This window comes from Chionomys nivalis, chromosome 17, assembly GCF_950005125.1.
Source record: "Chionomys nivalis chromosome 17, mChiNiv1.1, whole genome shotgun sequence".
NCBI lineage: Eukaryota > Metazoa > Chordata > Mammalia > Rodentia > Cricetidae > Chionomys > Chionomys nivalis.
This window is the reverse complement of record NC_080102.1, coordinates 30,132,979-30,150,420: the sequence shown is the minus strand read 5'-3', so window position 1 is coordinate 30,150,420 and position 17,442 is coordinate 30,132,979. Positions and strand designations below refer to the sequence as shown.

At 46.8% G+C, this 17,442-nt stretch overlaps 1 protein-coding gene across 1 annotated transcript in view; it reads left to right on the top strand.

Annotated features, from left to right (window-relative positions):
- Window positions 1-10,306: 10,306 nt before the first annotated feature.
- Window positions 10,307-17,442, top strand: part of Col22a1 (collagen type XXII alpha 1 chain) — a 212,628-nt gene continuing 205,492 nt past the window's right edge. Inside the window, 2 exon segments of the mRNA XM_057791877.1 lie at window positions 10,307-10,420; window positions 12,413-12,979. Coding sequence (XP_057647860.1) covers window positions 10,330-10,420; window positions 12,413-12,979 — 658 coding nt within the window. The 5' untranslated portion in view covers window positions 10,307-10,329.

Genomic DNA, 17,442 nt, shown 5'->3' with positions numbered 1-17,442 from the left:
CCTCTTTGCCTTCTCAAAAGTGCCTCCAGCTCCATCTGCTCTTCTGATCTACACACTCAATTAGCGACCTGACCCTCACTGCGCCACTAGCTATGGCGGTGGGTCTAGCCTGAACTCACCATTCTGTTTCCTTAAAAACTGGCTTCCAGAGGCTCAGGCTGAACATAGCTTCCTTTTGGATGTTCTTCTGTCTATATGTCCCTACTCCATTTGTTCAGTCATCTGATGCCACAGAATCTGTAGCTGGGGCAGTGGCTGTCCTACGGGATACTCTTGGCATATCCTTTTTGATATGATGGTGGCCTCCTCACTGGTCCCTTTAGTTCGTCTTTTTACAGTTTCTGATTTCTCATTGGTAGATGTCACTGCCGTTCAAGTGAACACCTGCAGCCCAAATCTGGACTCTGCTGTGCTTCATAGCACAAGTCTCTGGGCTTCCTTGCTCGCATTCTTGCCTCACCCCTGAGGGCTTTCTCCCCACAGATTGCCTTTCTGCTCTAGCCTGATTTTGTCATCCTCTCATCCCTCCTCCAAGATTTGTATTCTGCTTACTTCATAAGCAATCACAAACAGGAGGTGGGTTGTTCATTGTGGAGTAGCTGCTGCCAGTCTGCTCTCTCCTAGCATGCTTTCCCAGGCTCACCTCAGAGTCGCCTCCTCCAGAAACCCCTTGGCCTCCTGAGCCAGAGTTGGAGATTGTGCTCTTGGTACCCATACCCTGGTATCCTCTCTGATGAGAGCATTGATCATATGGATATGTAACATCTCCTTGCTTGTCCCTCTGTACCATGGTCATCAGAAAAAAATGTATATGAAGCTCTTGACATCCATTTAGAATGTGATTAGATCAGAGATGGAAACTGGTACCCTGTGGAATCAACATCCATGGAGTCAGTCAGGTGACTTGGCTGTGTGGGTAGCCAACTGGGATTACAAGAGTAACATTCTACTTCTTGAAAATTAGCATACTGATTTCTTAAGCCATTGGCTCCCCAGATCTCTGAAGTGGGGGCATGGTTCTCATTTTATGGGTGAAACATCTAAGGATTTGTCCTGGACACTCTTCATGGCCCAGTGTGTTCAAAGCTTGCAGCTCATGTGACAAAACACAGCGAGCCTGAGCGGTGGGTATTTTACCCCAATTGAATGCACGAGAGAGCTGTTAAGGAGGCTAAGGGTCTGGCTTGCATACTCCTGGAGCAGCCTGGAATTTGACCATGGGTCCTGAGAGATCAGCTTCTTCACTATGTGAGCGGCTTCAAGGCAAACCAAGAGTGACAATGACAGTGTCTGTCCTGACGCAGACACCGTCCTCTGTATGCGTGTGTTGAAGAATGAAGACATGTACCAAACCATGCAGAGTTCAGTTTTGAACCTAGGTTCTTGCCTGGCTTCCCAGCAGTCTTATTGGGCTGGAGGCTGCCTCACCTTCATCTGCCATCTCTCACCGACAAGTAGAATCTGCATGTTGCAAAGTTCAGCAAGTCTGGGCCAGAGGCTCAGAGCTTCCTATCTTCATGATAGGAAGAAAGATGCATCTCAGTGACCTGTTCTGTCCATGCTGTACCTTTCTGTCCTAGTCAGATTCCTGCCCAGAACATGGTTCATCACCCAGCAACTCAGCAGCCGTGCTCCGTGACACCCTGCCCCCACCCTCAGCAGCCTGGACTCTGCCCAGGCTGCCCTAGTAGTATGCCGAATCTCATTTTCTCTCTTAAATTGGTTTCTGCCCAGTATTTGTCTTTCTCCCCTCTTGTCTGGGTCCCTGGATAAGGAATGCTGGTTACTATGGCAATGGACTGGCTAGTGGAAGGAACTCAGCTCACTAAATTAATTGCTAGACTTTTGGGGGACTAATGGCAGGACTCTGCCTCCCAGGGGCATTGGTGGGGCCTACGTCATTACCGCTTGGCAGCTAGCCCCTAGAGGTAGCTCAAAGCCAAGTTGGAGGGAAATAGCACAATGGTTGTTCCTACCCACTGAGATGCCACCCAGGGTGGGGTAGGGAGGGTGGGGGATCGACAAGAAATTTTACATTTCTTCGGTTCTGTCAGATCCCTGCTGCAGAAGTCATTTTCTTGTTACCACCCTGGAACAGAGATGGACCTCTTCTGATGGACAAGGGAACAGAGAACTAGAACTGCTCATTCAGTCACTGGGGAGCACAGTCAGGATTCTACCCCTTATTCTGGACATATAGGGAGCACTCCATTTATCATGATGGAAGGCAATTCTCTTTTCTGCCATACTATCTGGAAGGAAGGAGCAGAGGGGTCCTAACTCACTCTATGAAAACAGCATTGCCCAAAGATCGAAGCCAAGCAAAAACGTTGGAAGAAAGCAGGACTACAGACTAACATCACTTGTGACAATAGATATTAAACACCTCAGTAAACTTTAGTCATTCAGATTCAACAATTAAAAAACTATGCGCAGATAGATTAGGTTTATCACAGGTATGCAAGGTTAGTTCAATGCCATCAAACCAATTACTGTCAGCCATGAATATCTTAATTACCATATCAAACCATAGGCTGATCATCAGCCTATATGTATTTCACCTATAACTGTATTTTCTACTTGCTGTGGAGACAACACATTCAGAAGAATTGGGATGTGAACATCTTTGTTTTATTTGTATTTAATTTAAAAATATTTGTTTCCTATTTCTGTTTACTTATTTTGACTTAATTCTTGTTTATTTTTGAGGATATTTTAATTCTTTGAGAAATACAGTGTATTTTGAACATATTTACTTTCTCTCAACCCTCCCATCTCTTCCCACTCAACTTTGAGATTGCTTTCACCACCACTACCACCACCACCACCACCACCACCACCACCACCACCACCACCACCACCACCTTCTCCTCCTCCACCACCTCTTCTTCTGCTCTTCCTCTTTCCCCATTGAGTCTAGTTTGCCTGTCTTAGCTAGTTTTGTGACTGGGGTCCTGTTCTAGTGTGCAGTCATCCCACTAAGGGTCACATCTTTAAAGAAACCGACCTCCCTGTTAGCAGCTATCAAATGCTCATAGCACATATGAACTCATAGTGATGGTGACAGGATACACAAGACCCCACAAGATCCATCCAAACAAAATCCCAGCAGAGAGGGCGGGAAGATGGATATGTAATTAAAACACTTTTAATGTATTATTTGATAATACCATACAAGTCTATAACAAAATAGGATCATATCCATTCCCAGCTTCATGTCCTCTTATTTTATTTTTAGTGTAATCCACTAAGTCTATTTAGTGATGTCCATATGTGCTTGGGTGTGGGACCATCCATTTGAGCATGGGAAGCCTGCTCAGGCTACACTCTCAAAGAATGATTCTCTCCCTGCAGCTCTCAACTGCCAATTGTTCCTTTGTAGGGGGCATATCCTCAAGAGCTCCTCCCCCAGTATGACAGAAATTTGACTGACTTGATATTACGCAGGTCTTATTCCAGTACATAGAGTTGCTATGAGTTCCTGAATTTTATAAGCATGTTGTGTCCAGAATTTCACAGCACTGTTTCCCATACTCTGGCACTTCTGTTCTTTATGTCTCTTTATCAATGCTTTTCGGAAGCTTGGGGAAGGGCACGGGGGAACAGAGTACATATTTATTTGTGTTTTGTTTTTGTATGTATGCATATGCTATTTAGTGGATGTACACATACCTATAACATAATGTTCTTCTCGGCAAATTTGAGTGCACAGTTAAACATCACTAATTAGATTAGCAAGTTGTAAAACAGTTCGTCAGAACAGTTCATGAAAGCTTTTTCATGTCCACAGATAGAATTGTTAGTCTCTTTAGTGATGACACAAATCCTTCCACACTGACTCAAGCCTCAATTTCTTTTTCAGTGGTTTGTAGTTTTAGACCCTCTTGGTTATAGGTGTTCTAAGTATCTTAATATCTTTCTTGATGTTACTATAAGTAAGTGAATAACACTCCTTTTTGGATGGTGCATTCTTGGCACACAGATGCACAGACAATACTTGAGTGCCAGTTATTCATTTTATGACTCTGGTTGATTTGTCAGTTCTAATGGTTTTGTGGATGCTCTAGTATTTTGTGTAGATAAGATCCTGTCATTTCCAGATACAGGGACTTTGACATCTTGTTTTCCAAGTCAAATGACCTTTATTATTAATTTTTTCATTGAATTATTCTAGTAAAGTGTTGAACACAGTTATGTAGCAGGGATTGTATTGGTTTTGACCTTAAAGGAAAATCAGTCAACATCTTACCATTAAGTATGATGTCTGCTGTGGATGGTCATATTTGGCCTTTATTTTCTTGAGGAATGCCATTGTGGTCTTAATTAATGGAGTGGCCACCTTGTATGTTGAAAGATATTGGCTTGTGTCACATGCTTTTTTTGTGCTAATCGGAGTCATGTGTGTTTTCCTTTTCTTTATTGATATTATAATTACATCAGTGTGTTATTTTTTGTTGAATCATGTTCCTGACATAAATTGCATTTGGTCACAGCATTTGATAACTCAGTAAATCACACCAATTAGCCTGCTTATCCTTTGTTGCATAGCTTTGTTCATAAAGATATGTACCTGTATTTTTCTCCTGTGTGTTTTGGGTAAGCTATGCAATAAAAGTTCTGAAAAGTTGAAGAATATAATGAAGCCTGGTCTCCTCAGTCAGGGAAATTATCAAATTTCTTTTTTTTTTTTTTTTTTTTTTTGGTTTTTCGAGACAGTGTTTCTCTGTGGTTTTGGAGCCTGTCCTGGAATATCAAATTTCTTAATCCATGAAAAATATTGAATAAAGGTATATGCCACTTCTCTATCTACCTATTTCTTATTTTCCCCCATAGTCACTGAAGAGGTTGGTGCTATTGGATTTTCTGCATCTATGGAGATGATAGCATGTGGGTCAGTCCAGAAGAGGCCTGGGTTCAAATCCCAGCTTGTCTCTGGGTTCTCATCAACTTAGAAACCTGGGAAAGATGTGCCAGTCTCTTCCTGACCCTCATGGAAGTGATAGAGCCTGCTTTGAGAGGACACAAGAGATCACACCAGAATCAGAGCGTGTCTGGCATGTGGCAGATGGTGGCTATCTGTCTAAGTTCATTGCTCTCTGATGACATTACTATTCATCTAACCAACAACTCCCAGCCACTACAAGATAGTAAGATGATAGGTTGGCATTGATACTGGCTTTTGATCATTCATCCATAAAACTAACATTTACTGAGATCCACTGCCTTGCTTGGAACTGTCCTAGGTCCTGGGCAACAGCAGAGACATGATAGACAAATCCTGTCTTCACAAGTCATTGAAGGATGGATGAGTTGGGCGACTAGCAGATTTGTTTATTCCTTTCCTGTAGGAGTTCCTTCTGTTTGTGTGTTGATTTCATTGGTTAATGAATAAAGAAACTGCCTTGGCCTAGCTGAACTTAGGTAGGCGGGGAAGACAGAACTTCATGCTGGAAGGAAGAAAGACGGAGTAGGGGAGAGACACCATGGAGCCATCAGAGACAGATGTGCCAAATCTTTCCTGGTAAGCCACTGCCATGTGGCGATACACAGATTAATAGAAATGGGCTAAACTGAGATGTAAGAGTTAGCCAATAAGAAGTTAGAGCTAATGGGCCAAGCAGTGTTTTAATTAATGCATTTTCTGTGTGATTATCTCGGGGCTAAGCTAGCTGGGCGGCCCGTACAAACAAGCGGGTCCTCCTCCTACACTTTCCTACTTGGGCCCTCTGACTCCTGAGCCCAGAACTATGACTGCCCTGCTTGTTCTGTTTAGGTACAGAGTCCTTCTTTTGATCCTCCATCGCCTCTTGATGTTCTCCTCTTGTCTTTATTCAGGCCCATTAGAGCCCAGACACTTGTGAGGTTGCTTTCAGTGCCTTAAGAAGAAGTGTGCCACACTGCTCTGAAGGTGGTAGAGATTTGATTATCCAGAGTTCATTCACCTGTCCTGAGAGGAACTTTCCTAAGTACCCTGCTGTGCTATGGGGCCTGGCAAATGATGTTCCTTTTGTCTAAAGTTGTTACCTGCCTTGGATACCTTGATTTGACTTCTGCTCAGCTTTCCAAACTCAACTAAAAAAAAAAAAAGTCTCAGGAAGCCTGGCCTTTTCCCAAATGTTCTGGTGATAGCAGCTGTGTACCCGGTCCATCTGCCTGTGCTCCCATAACTCCCCAGGCTTTCTTTTTCCTGTGCTTGCTGGAGCCTTAGCTGCCATGATGTGCAGTGCATCTTGGATCCCAAAAGTCAATGAGGACCTGTCCAGGGTAACTCAGTGCCCTTTGCCTGTCTGTCCTAGGCATGAGATGGGAGTGAGGAATATTTACCAAATGAGCAAATCAATGCTGAACATCTATAAACTTTCTTCTTTGTCCAGATGGCTTTTTATTTGCATTTTTTTTAAAAAAAAAAAATAAACTACATTTACAGGCTGGGGAGATGGATCAGTGGGGAAAGTGCTTTCTGAGCAAACATGAGGAACCGAGTTCAGATATCAGAAGTTCACAGAAATGCTGTATATAGGGGCATGTGTCTGTAACCGCAGCACTGAGGTAGAGGCAGAAGTAGTAGGAACTTGAGAGCTAGTCTAGCTGAAACCAAGGAGTGCCCATTCACTGAGAGACTCTGCCACGAAATACATACATACATTACATACATACATACACATATAAGACCTCTTGTCTTTTCAGGTACATACATGACTGAGTACACCCCATTTAACACTCATGTGCACCACAGCATGTATACACACACACACACACACACACACACACAAATGCAATATGCACATACACACACTTCAAATAAAAGGATAGCTGGACATTTGAATAAGCAGAATGAGCAAAATATTTGAATAACAAACCTCATGGTCCAAAGATAATGCATATAAAACAAGAAACCATGTATCCCATTTGAGTTAGGAAAGATTGAAGGGTCAATCCACTCAGAGCTGCCACTGACTGTGTGGTGAGGAGATTCACATGCTGTGGCCGGCAGAGGACACTGGTGCTCTTCCATAGAATAATTTGGGAACTCGCCTCAGGGTCATTATAAAATGTGTAGGGCCCTGCAGGCATTTCCCTACATTCATGCCCCAGGAAAAGCATGGCACATGAGCAGGGCTTAGGTACTGAAGTATGCTCGGTAGTATCTTAAGCAAATGTAATGTCCCAGAGTAGACATTAAAAAGAGTTAAGAGCATATGGAGAATGTGAAGTTGACAGGACATATATAATGTCAGCAGAAATACATCCCTGGCATGGAAGGGAGGATATGGGGTGGCCTGGGGACTAGCCAGTAGGCTTCGACTTCAGGGCCCAATTCTGTGTGCCATTATCGATATCCATGAGGCTATCATCCCTCTATGCTGTAGTTTTTTGCTGGTATAGTGGAGGGAGATCATGGTACCAGCATGGGGCCTGGTCCTATGGATTAAATACAATGGAAAAAAAAGGAAAGCAGCTCACCATGGGAACAGACAGTAGTACCCCTGACTGTCAGTGACAGACACTGGGGATATCTTTACTGTTCTGTTCCGGAACTGAAAATGGAGTCTGGGTGTGACTGTGTCTGGAGAGAATGGCCTGGCTGATCCTGTCCTCAAGTCGCAGTCCAGTCTCTGAGCTCAGTTTTCCCCTGTGACAGCTGTTCATTACTCACCCTCCCTCCCTCCCTCCCTCCCTCCCTCCCTCCCTCCCTCCCTCCCTCCCTCCCTCTCTTTCTCCCATTCCTCCCTCCCTCTCTCTTTCTCCCGTTTTCTCCTCTTTTATCAATATAAACTGTGTTGTTTTTTGCTAGGTTTTGTACTTGTCATCGGGGCTATAGAATCTATTAAGACCCTTTCCCCACCCTTGGAGTGCTCCCTTGACACCAAGGGGGACACACTCATGGGTAGATGATTGCAGCATGGATCAATGTCAGGTCTCATAGAAACAAACATGCTTAAACCTCAAGTAGCGGTGTCACCAGCTACAGCTTGTCACTAATTTCACAGAGAGGTGCAGGGTGGGAGGAGGAACCCTCTAAGTATATGCCTTCAGCCCACTAGAGGATTACAAGAGATGTGGAAAGAGGTGTCAATCTGTGAACAGAATTCAGATGACATATCTCCCTTAAATAAATTGTGGGGAGATACAGGTCATGAACAGAATCCCTTAGTCATTGGTTATCCATGGCTTGTCCCCATCTCTACTAAGGGGCTGAAGGTTCACAGACTAGACTAAAAGCCTAGCCTCAGGGATGCCTGGACTCAGTATTCATGGGGAAGACTCCCTGAATTACATGCCTGCTGGTTTCAGTGCATGCAAGCCTGACTCCACCATTGCTAGGAGTATAGCTGGCAGTAGCCAGCTCCTCCTCTGGGCAACTTATCATCTATACAATGAGCGTGACCACAGCTACCCATAAGATGTGAGAACCCACTGAAATCCTACAGGCTCTCCAGCCCTTATGGCAATCTGGAGATGGCATCCTAGGATGGGTGATAAAACCTTCAGAGTACAGGGTGGCAGGGGGTGTTCTGGGAATCACAAGTAACTTTGTGTAGCTGGAGGTGAGTTGTTGCTTGAGGCGAGATGGGCACAGCTATTCTCAAGTGAACCATGAGGCTTAGGTTTCTATCAAATGTATATTCAGCATGTAGTGTGTCTTTGTGTGTGTGCAAGAGTGAGAGAGACAGACAGACACAGACACATACACACAGGGCGGGGCACTAGTGGTGGTGTGTAGCTGCAGCATGCCAGTCCATAGGTGTGATTTCATAGACCTCTCTTTTTCACACAGATTGTGATATAAATACCTGAGTCACACAACAGCCTTGAAAACAATGGCAGCATAAGTACATTTGCTCTCAACTCACTCTCTTGCCACCTGCTTGATGCTCTTTTGTTTACCAAACTCTGAAAATGTATTCATCTATTATTTGAAACATTAAGAAAATCTCCCTTCCATTTCAGCTGTTTAAGTTTGGAAGATGGGTCCTTTGGACGATTCTTATTTGCTACTCCTGTCGTAGGTACCGGTTGTGCATGCGTAACCAGTAGATTCATGTGTGTAAATTTATGCCCCAGGGAGTCAGCCCCTAAGCATGAGATGGTGGTAGGTGGTAGGGAAATGGGCAGAGTGATGGCCCATTGCTGAAAGGAAGGAAGTTCATTCTTTACTGGACACTCCAGAGGGTGGCTCGCAGCCACATGGAGGGCCATGCCTGGGGAAAGAGCAACATCTGGGCTGATTTCCTCCAGGGCTCTTGGTAAGTGTGGGGATTGGGCAGAGGGAAACTTTCCCCGTAGGAGAGGTCTGCTGCGGACATGTATTTGTGAAAAACTGCTTGGAAGTCCGAAGCTGCCATTTTGAGCTTGCTGGGCTGGTGGGGTCAGGGGTGGCAGGTCATGGTAGGTCTGTGAGTCATGTGAATTAGGGGACTGGAATGGTACAGATGAAGGGCTTTAGGAATAGCACAGCTGTGGGTCACCCAGGGTCAAGACCTCATTACTCCTCTCTGCAGCCCCTGCCTTGCCAGGAAGGTGGTTGTTCCTCAGTACAGCTAGCTGGGTGGATGGGGAGGCAGATGGATGAACCAGGAAAGGAATGGACCAGATCCTTTGACTTCATTCTTTAGGAGGTTACACTGTTGGCTCTGGGGAGAGGTTACACTGTTGGCTCTGGGGAGAGGTTACACTGTTGGCTCTGGGGAGAGGTTACACTGTTGGCTCTGGGGAGAGGTTACACTGATGGCTCTGGGGAGAGGTTACACTGATGGCTCTGGGGAGAGGTTACACTGATGGCTCTGGGGAGAGGTTACACTGATGGCTCTGGGGAGAGGTTACACTGATGGCTCTGGGGAGAGGTTACACTCTTACCTCTGGGGAGAGGTTGCACTGTTGTTCTGGGGAGAGGTTAGGAGAGGTTATACTCTTACCTCTGGGGAGAGATTACACTCTTACCTCTGGGGAGAGGTTACACTGTTGTTCTGGGGAGAGGTTACACTGATGGCTCTGGGGAGAGGTTACACTGTTGTTCTGGGGAGAGGTTACACTGTTATTCTGGGGAGAGGTTACATTGTTGGCTCTGGGGAGAGGTTACACTGTTGTTCTGGGGAAAGGTTACATTGTTGGCTCTGGGGAGAGGTTACACTGTTAGCTCTGGGGAGAGGCAAAGCTGAGGGCTGGAGATGGGCTGGCTCCTGCATGTGGGATTCCTCTGTTTCTCCTGACCCTTCAGCTCTGGAGTGCTTCTCAGGGTCTATCTTTTTCCACACAGGAAATGCTCCACTAGATCCCGAAGCATCTCTCCCTGACCAAGATACGCCTGTCCTCAGGAGCAGGAAAGCCATGGCTGTCCCCAGAGGGAGCCCTTCGGCCTGCCTTCTGTGGATGCTACTGCTGTGGGGAGGTGATGGTGGCTGTCAGGCCCAGCGTGCAGGTGGGACATTAAATTGGGGATACGATAGTCAGCATTCATGTGTGGGTACAAGTGAAGGTGCAATCCTGCGAATTAGTTCATGACTGAGTGTACAAGAGTATCAGCTATATAGTCCGTGTATCAGTGTCCTCCAGCTGATGCGTGTGTAAGTGCCATCGGTTCAGATGGGGCCTGTGAGAGCAAAATAATGTGTGAGAGAACGTGAGAGTGTGCTGTAGTGTGTGAGAGACTGTGAAAGATTGGGCCTGTGTGTAAGAATGTATGTTTGTGAACATGGTTGTGCGAAGAATTTGTAAGCAAGTGTATGTTGAGAGGGGCTATAAAGAGAGTTTTTATGAGAAGGCTCTGTGAGAGAGGGTGTGTAAGAAGGGGTGTGTGTGGGTGTGAGAGAGGCAGGGGGTGCTGTGTGAGAGGAAGGGTATGTGAAGAAATGTGAGGAGGGGTGAGAGTTTGGCTCAGCTCTCTGTAGATTGTACGGAGGGAGATGTCCGTGTAGGAGATTCAAGTAAAGCATTAGCTCAGGCCATGCTGTGAAGTGCATGTGTGTGTCTTTCTGGGATTTGCTTTTTAGTGATTTACAAATATCAAAGCAAAACAAATAAAATAATAAAAGTATTTTTTTCATAGCTCTGCATACCTCAGGTTTCCTTAGGCATACCTGCAGAATTGTGTACACATCCATGCAAAGAGGGAGAGAGGGAGGAAAGGAGGGAGGGGAGAGGGAGGAAGGGAGGGAGAGGAAGAGAGGGAGGGAGGGAGAGAGAGAGAGAGAGACCAATGGACATACAGACAGAGAGAGAACCAGGGTGGGAGTGGGGGGCAGGACTGGAGAGAGAGAGAGAGAGAGAGAGAGAGAGAGAGAGAGAGAGAGAGAGAGAGAGAGAGAGAGACCGAGACCAATGGACATACAGACAGAGAGAGAACCAGGGTGGGAGTGGGGGGCAGGACTGGAAAGTCTCTCCACAGGCCTCTGTTGCTCTGTTGGGAAGCACATCCTCACTGCTGAGCTGCTTGCCTTCTGCTCCCGCTGTGATGGCTCCTGCAGTGCACTGTAGGAATCCCCAATAAAGCTTATAAAACACCATCTCTCAGATAACCTAACTGGGAAATGGATGAGTAGACCCCATATTAAGGGCTTCCTTAATGAGGAAAATACTTATATTAATGCTTGTTTTTGTTTAATCAAAAGCATTATGTAGTTTATGTAAAATTTATTTCTATAAAACATGCATTTGAAGCTTTATAATACTTCTTTATATAGGCATATTTAATATACATAAATATTTTACATTTGATATACTTTGTAATGGTAAAATGCTCCATGCAGTGGACTCTATGAAGCCTTGGAAATCTACATGAAAATTGGAAATCCACTAGAAACTTGTTTCTAGCATTCAGTTAAGTGTGGGAAAGCAGACCTTAGACCACCGGGCCTGGCACATTCCCAATACCATATAAAAGTTGGGAGCATGATAGAGCACATGCTGTAACCCAAGCGGTGGGATGGAAGGAGGCAGAAAGACTTAAGGGGCTCAGTGGACAGGCAGTCAAACCAAAATCCAGAAATCTCCAGGTTCAGTGAGAAACCTTGCCTTGGAGAACTAAGACAACACTATGGAGCAAGAAACCCAAAGTTTTCCTGTGGCCTTTGTACAGGTACTCTATGTACACAGACATGAATAGCACACAAATACACAGACACACAACACACATACACACACACTAATAAAATGCTATCACTTTTTTAACCAAAGTTAAAGAGGAGATCTTGACACCTTGTAGTGTCTCAGGGACATAAATCACTTCCTTGGGGTGTCACACATCCTCAGTGGGTCCTCACTGTAACTCTGTAAAGCCATACCCTGCTGTGGGCTGTCAGTAAGAGGCAAGGCAGGCAGGCACCAGAGTGAAGTCTGAGGGGCAGGGGTTGGAGGGAGGGGATTAAATCCCGCTACCCATTCCTTCCGGTCACCCTTTCTCTCTCCCATGCAGGCTGCAAAAGTGTGCAGTATGACCTGGTCTTCCTCTTGGATACCTCTTCCAGTGTGGGCAAGGAGGACTTTGAGAAGGTCCGCCAGTGGGTGGCCAACCTGGTAGACACCTTTGAGGTGGGCCCTGATCACACCCGTGTGGGGGTCGTGCGCTACAGTGACCGGCCCACTACAGCCTTTGAACTGGGCCACTTCCGCTCCCGTGAGGAAGTGAAGGCGGCCGCTCGGCGCATAACCTACTATGGGGGCAACACGAACACAGGTGACGCGCTGCGTTACATCACCAGCCGCAGCTTCTCTGCCCAGGCAGGCGGCCGACCTGGGAACCGTGCCTTCAAGCAGGTGGCCATCCTATTGACGGATGGCCGTAGCCAGGACCTGGTGCTGGATGCTGCAGCTGCTGCCCATGCAGCGGGCATTCGCATTTTTGCAGTTGGTGTGGGCGCGGCCCTGAAGGAGGAGCTGGATGAGATTGCTTCAGAACCCAAGTCTGCGCATGTCTTCCACGTTTCCGACTTCAACGCCATCGACAAGATTCGTGGCAAGCTGAGGCGTCGGCTTTGCGAAAGTGAGTGGGCTTCCCTGTGGAGCTTTGTTTCCTTCCGAGACCAACCCCACCTGCCTCCTACACTGGCCGCAGAATATTCTGTGGGCAGAGATAGGCAGTGTGCCAAGCTCAGAGGAGGCGTGGGTAGGCAAGAATCAGAAGCAGGGCAGGCAAAGTCACCATTCCCTGGGGTTAGCAAAGCAAGGGGCCGAGTAACAGCCCCCACCCAGCAGAGGGTGTTCAAGCACCTGTTTGGTGTCTTCCTCCTCCAGTTGAGGTGGTGTTGGGCAGAGGTGAAAAGGACTTGGGGAATTAAAGTGACCTGATCCTCTTCATCTCTATTCTGCTGACCACCCAGAGCTCCTGAGGTTACAGGCAGAACCCGCGTGGTCTAACTGTGCAGAAGTTCATTGGGATAAAGTTTGGGACTCCCCAAGTGCTTGTTTGATTGGCTACGGTAACCTGGCTGTGTGATGTTTTAAATTTGTACGTTCCTTACAGTAAGGAGATTTTTATTTTTAGAAATTCAAAAGAATAAAATTTACAGAGTTAAAAAATAAGAGGCAGAGCCTGATCCTGAGGCATAACAGGTTCTCCCAGAGAGTTACAGTGAGTGACCAGGAAAGGAAACGGTGCCAGGATGGCTCCATGTATTCTTCTTGGTAGCACCCAATCATCTGTGTGGCCCAGGGACTGTTGATCTCAGACATACAAGATGATCCAAGTCTTTTAGTTTGTTTGCTTAGAAATGGTGGAGTGTGGTGGTTATGGGGTTGAGTGTGGAAGGGCACGAATGTTGGACAACAGCAGATGTACAGACATTGGCTCCAGGACTGACCTCCAGGACTTTAGAGGGGTCATTCTGAGGACAGTCCCTCCCCAGAATGGGAAGTGCAGAGAGATTCCTTTCCCTAGCCTGCCTGTGGTTTTTACCTCTCACCTCTTTATTGTGGTGATACTGGGCGTTGGATAGCAGTAGATTGCCCTGCGGCTTTCCCCTCCAGGTCCAGCTAGGGCCATGGTTGGAAGCTGGTAGGGGGAGGAGGTGCTGGGACCAGAGTTTCTGACTCCCTTTTTGAGCCATCTCTGGATGGGAATCCCACTGGGTCTTCTGCCAGAAGTACAATCAGCCTTGGGGACTTAGGAAGGTGGTGGATAGAGCCTGGAGTGGGACAGCTGGGTGCACCTTAGAGGGAGCAGGTCCCAGGGATATCTCTGGCCTAAAACCCAGTGAGGACAAAAAAGTAGATTATTCCACAAATTGGTGTGGCGCTAGGTTTTCTTACCTTAGTGTGACGATCTGCGTTGTTTACTAACCCACTGTTTAAAATGAAATAGGCACACAGTAAGGTTCTATACCTGAGGGGACCATGTGCTGATTTCTGGACTAGTTGTTCCCCTGTCATAGTGGATCCTTGTCCCCAAGTTGATGAAGACTCATGAGCTGTGTAGTGACGCATGGAAGCAGACTGGGGCCTCCTGTGTTGGGTGGGGGAGGCATTGCTGAGAATGGGGTGGGAGGTCTGGGGAAGTAGTGCACTTGGGATGATCACAAATGTGTGGGACTCGGCAGATGAGATGAGGTGGGACCTAGGGCTGCTCTGATCCACCAGGGACTCTAATATCCCTGTGTACTGCAGTGGGCCTGCTCATTTTCCAAGAGTTTAGGAGTCTGAGTAAAGAAGATGCTGAGGCGAAAGCGAGGACACTGTAGGGTGTCATCCAGGACCTGGACATGCTCAGAACTGGTCAGGGAGAGAGGTTGTGTGAGCAGCAGGAAGAAAAGTCCCATTACAAGAGAGACGGAGTCATGCAGAGAATGAGTTTGGAGGAGATCAGCACTGATGACGCGTTCTGTTTGACAGATGAGGACCCTGGTGCCCAGAGGGCTAAGTGAAGATAACCCATTTTCTGGCATGCAAATAAGGCACTGACCATGGACGTTGAACATCAACTGTATGAAAGAAATGTTAGTTCCTTTTTTTTTCAACTGCTAAGCTCCTAGGAGGCAGAGCTGAAGACAAGCCATCCTTAGCAGTAGAAAAGGGTAGAGGTGGTTGGGGAGGGAACAGAGCCGGAGTAGACAGCCTGGGTAGGACTGGTCGAAGGGGCTGATGGAGGTTAATGCTGGGCTGAAAAGAGCCAGAGAGCAATGCGATGGCCCTGACAGAGGGGCAGAAACCCAGCATGCACGCTCAGGGGTAAGAGCTCCAGCTGTCATTCCAGAATGTTTTGGGAAGCCGGAGGCCTCTGATATAACCACTGTCATTCTGACGGTCTGCTTCAGGCTGGTTCTAGGTCTTGGCAAGGCTGCCTCTAGACCTGTAAGTACCTCTTTGCATGAGGAATGTTTTGGGAATGGCAGAAAACTTTTTCAGGGAGCTCCTGAGACATGCTGCACAGCTCATAGGACAGCAGGGCTGCGAGCAGACTGCTGCCTCCAGGCTCGGTCCTGCCCAGGTTGGCCTCCTCCAGCTGTGACTGCTGGTAAGGGCTCACCGTCATAAGCCTTGCCTCTGAATCTGGGACAGTGCTTCAGCGCACAGGTGATGGAAAGCCCTGCTCCAGTGGCTTAAAGAAGAAAGCTGTCTTGCTTTTGTTTTGTGTGTTTAGTTCTGGTTATTTTCTCAGGAGACAAAAATTCTCCAAATATAAATACGCAATATTATTTTTAAAAAAAATCAGTTTGCAGACATCAGCATTAGTACCCTCTCCCATGACTGTGCACTTCAAAGTCACGCTATAAATTGGACACAGGATTTCGATTACATTTTCTTTAGGCAGGCACTCCTGTTACCCAACTGCTCTATACCCGGAGGCCTATGGCATTTCTAGAGATATGTCTGTTTGCTAATTCATGTGTGTCTGTGTCTGTGCATTTTGTGGAGGTGTGTCCACCGGTGCATGTGCAGGGGCTGGGGGAGAACATCAGCTGGTTTCCTGTCAGTCTCTGCCTCTTCCTTTGGAGCAGTCTTCCCCTGAACCTTGGGCTAAACTGGAAGCCCAAAGACCCCTGTAGACCTTCTGTTCTGCCTACTGCAGAGCTGGCCTTACAGATGTTTGGTGCGTGGGTGCCGGGCTCATCCCTCTGGTCCTTGAGATTGCACAGCAAGATCTCTTAACCATCAGGCCGCCTTGCCAACCCTGGAATTTACTTAGAATGATGAAATTGTGGTGCTTCTATGGCACAGTGAGTGAAGCTGACCCTTAGGGATTCTCCAGGTGCTGGCGGTTGTTCCCAGGGTGCCTTACAGTAAACATCTGTCTGTGCGTTTCACCACTAGAAATAGGCCATGCTAGTTCTTCTACCCACCTATTGTAGATTTCTCCTGTTTGTTTGCATGCTCTGGAATTCACTTTTGGTAAAGTTAGGCTTCTCCACTGCCCATCATGGTGCTCCTAGTATCTGTCCTGCAGGTCTTGGCCCTGTTCCTATAGCTTCTGTCTGGGGTTAGGCAGAGTACCCCTGCATTTCGTGCAGGGGTGGAAGGATGAAGACCTAGTTTATCCTGAGGCCCAGTGCCCTGAAAAACACCAGCCTGTGGCTGGCACTTCACAAAGCATGCCAATTCTCGATCTGTATTTCTTTTAAAAATTGTTTTAAATACTTTTTGATGTTATAGTTCGTCTCTTTCTGTTTCTTCCCTACAACCTCTGACAGTGTACCACTTACTCTATCACATTCATAGCCTCGTTTTCTTTAAATATTGTTGCGTGTGTGTGTGTGTGTGTAGTGAATCTAGGTCTTTTGTTTTGTTTTGAGACAGGGTTTTTCTGTGTAACAGTTCTAGCTGTCCTGGAACTAGCTCTTGTAGACCAGGCAGGCCATGAACTCACAGAGATCCATCTGCCTCTGCCTCCCAAGTACTGGAATTAAAGGCGTGCGCCATCACCACCCGGCATGAATCTTGTTCCTCTCTTTCCATTCATAGGCGTCTGTCTGCAGAGTGACGCTACTTGCTGTGAGAAGCAGAAAGTGGGTTTGATTGAAGAAGACATTCTGATGAACGTGTTTGAAGAATACTGGAATCCAAGGATGCATGAGTGAGTGAATGGATGGATGGATGGATGGATGGATGGATGGATGAGGGCCAAGTAGAGGTTTACACCAGGAAACTCTCAGCTATTTCCTAGACTGTAGCTAAAAAGAACAGAAAAGAAGTCCCTTATTCTTCTCTACCCTGGGTGCTGCCTCCCTTGGCCTGGCTTTGTGGACATCAATCACCCAAAGACTCCATGCGATGCTGTCATTGGTCACTGTGCCCCTGGGACTGGGAGTGGGGTGCAGGGTTGGGTGGGTGTGCATGGGCAGAGAGGATGCCAGCACAAGCCTGCCTTTTTCTCTATAGAACCCTGTGGCCTGCAGACTGAAGAGAGGAGGTTTTTTCCTAGGCCCGGCATTCAGTCTAGTTTGACCAGGACAGGTCATGTGACTGCTCATAGTCCAGTTTCTAGCCCTGGAGAGGAAATGGGTTGAATATTTG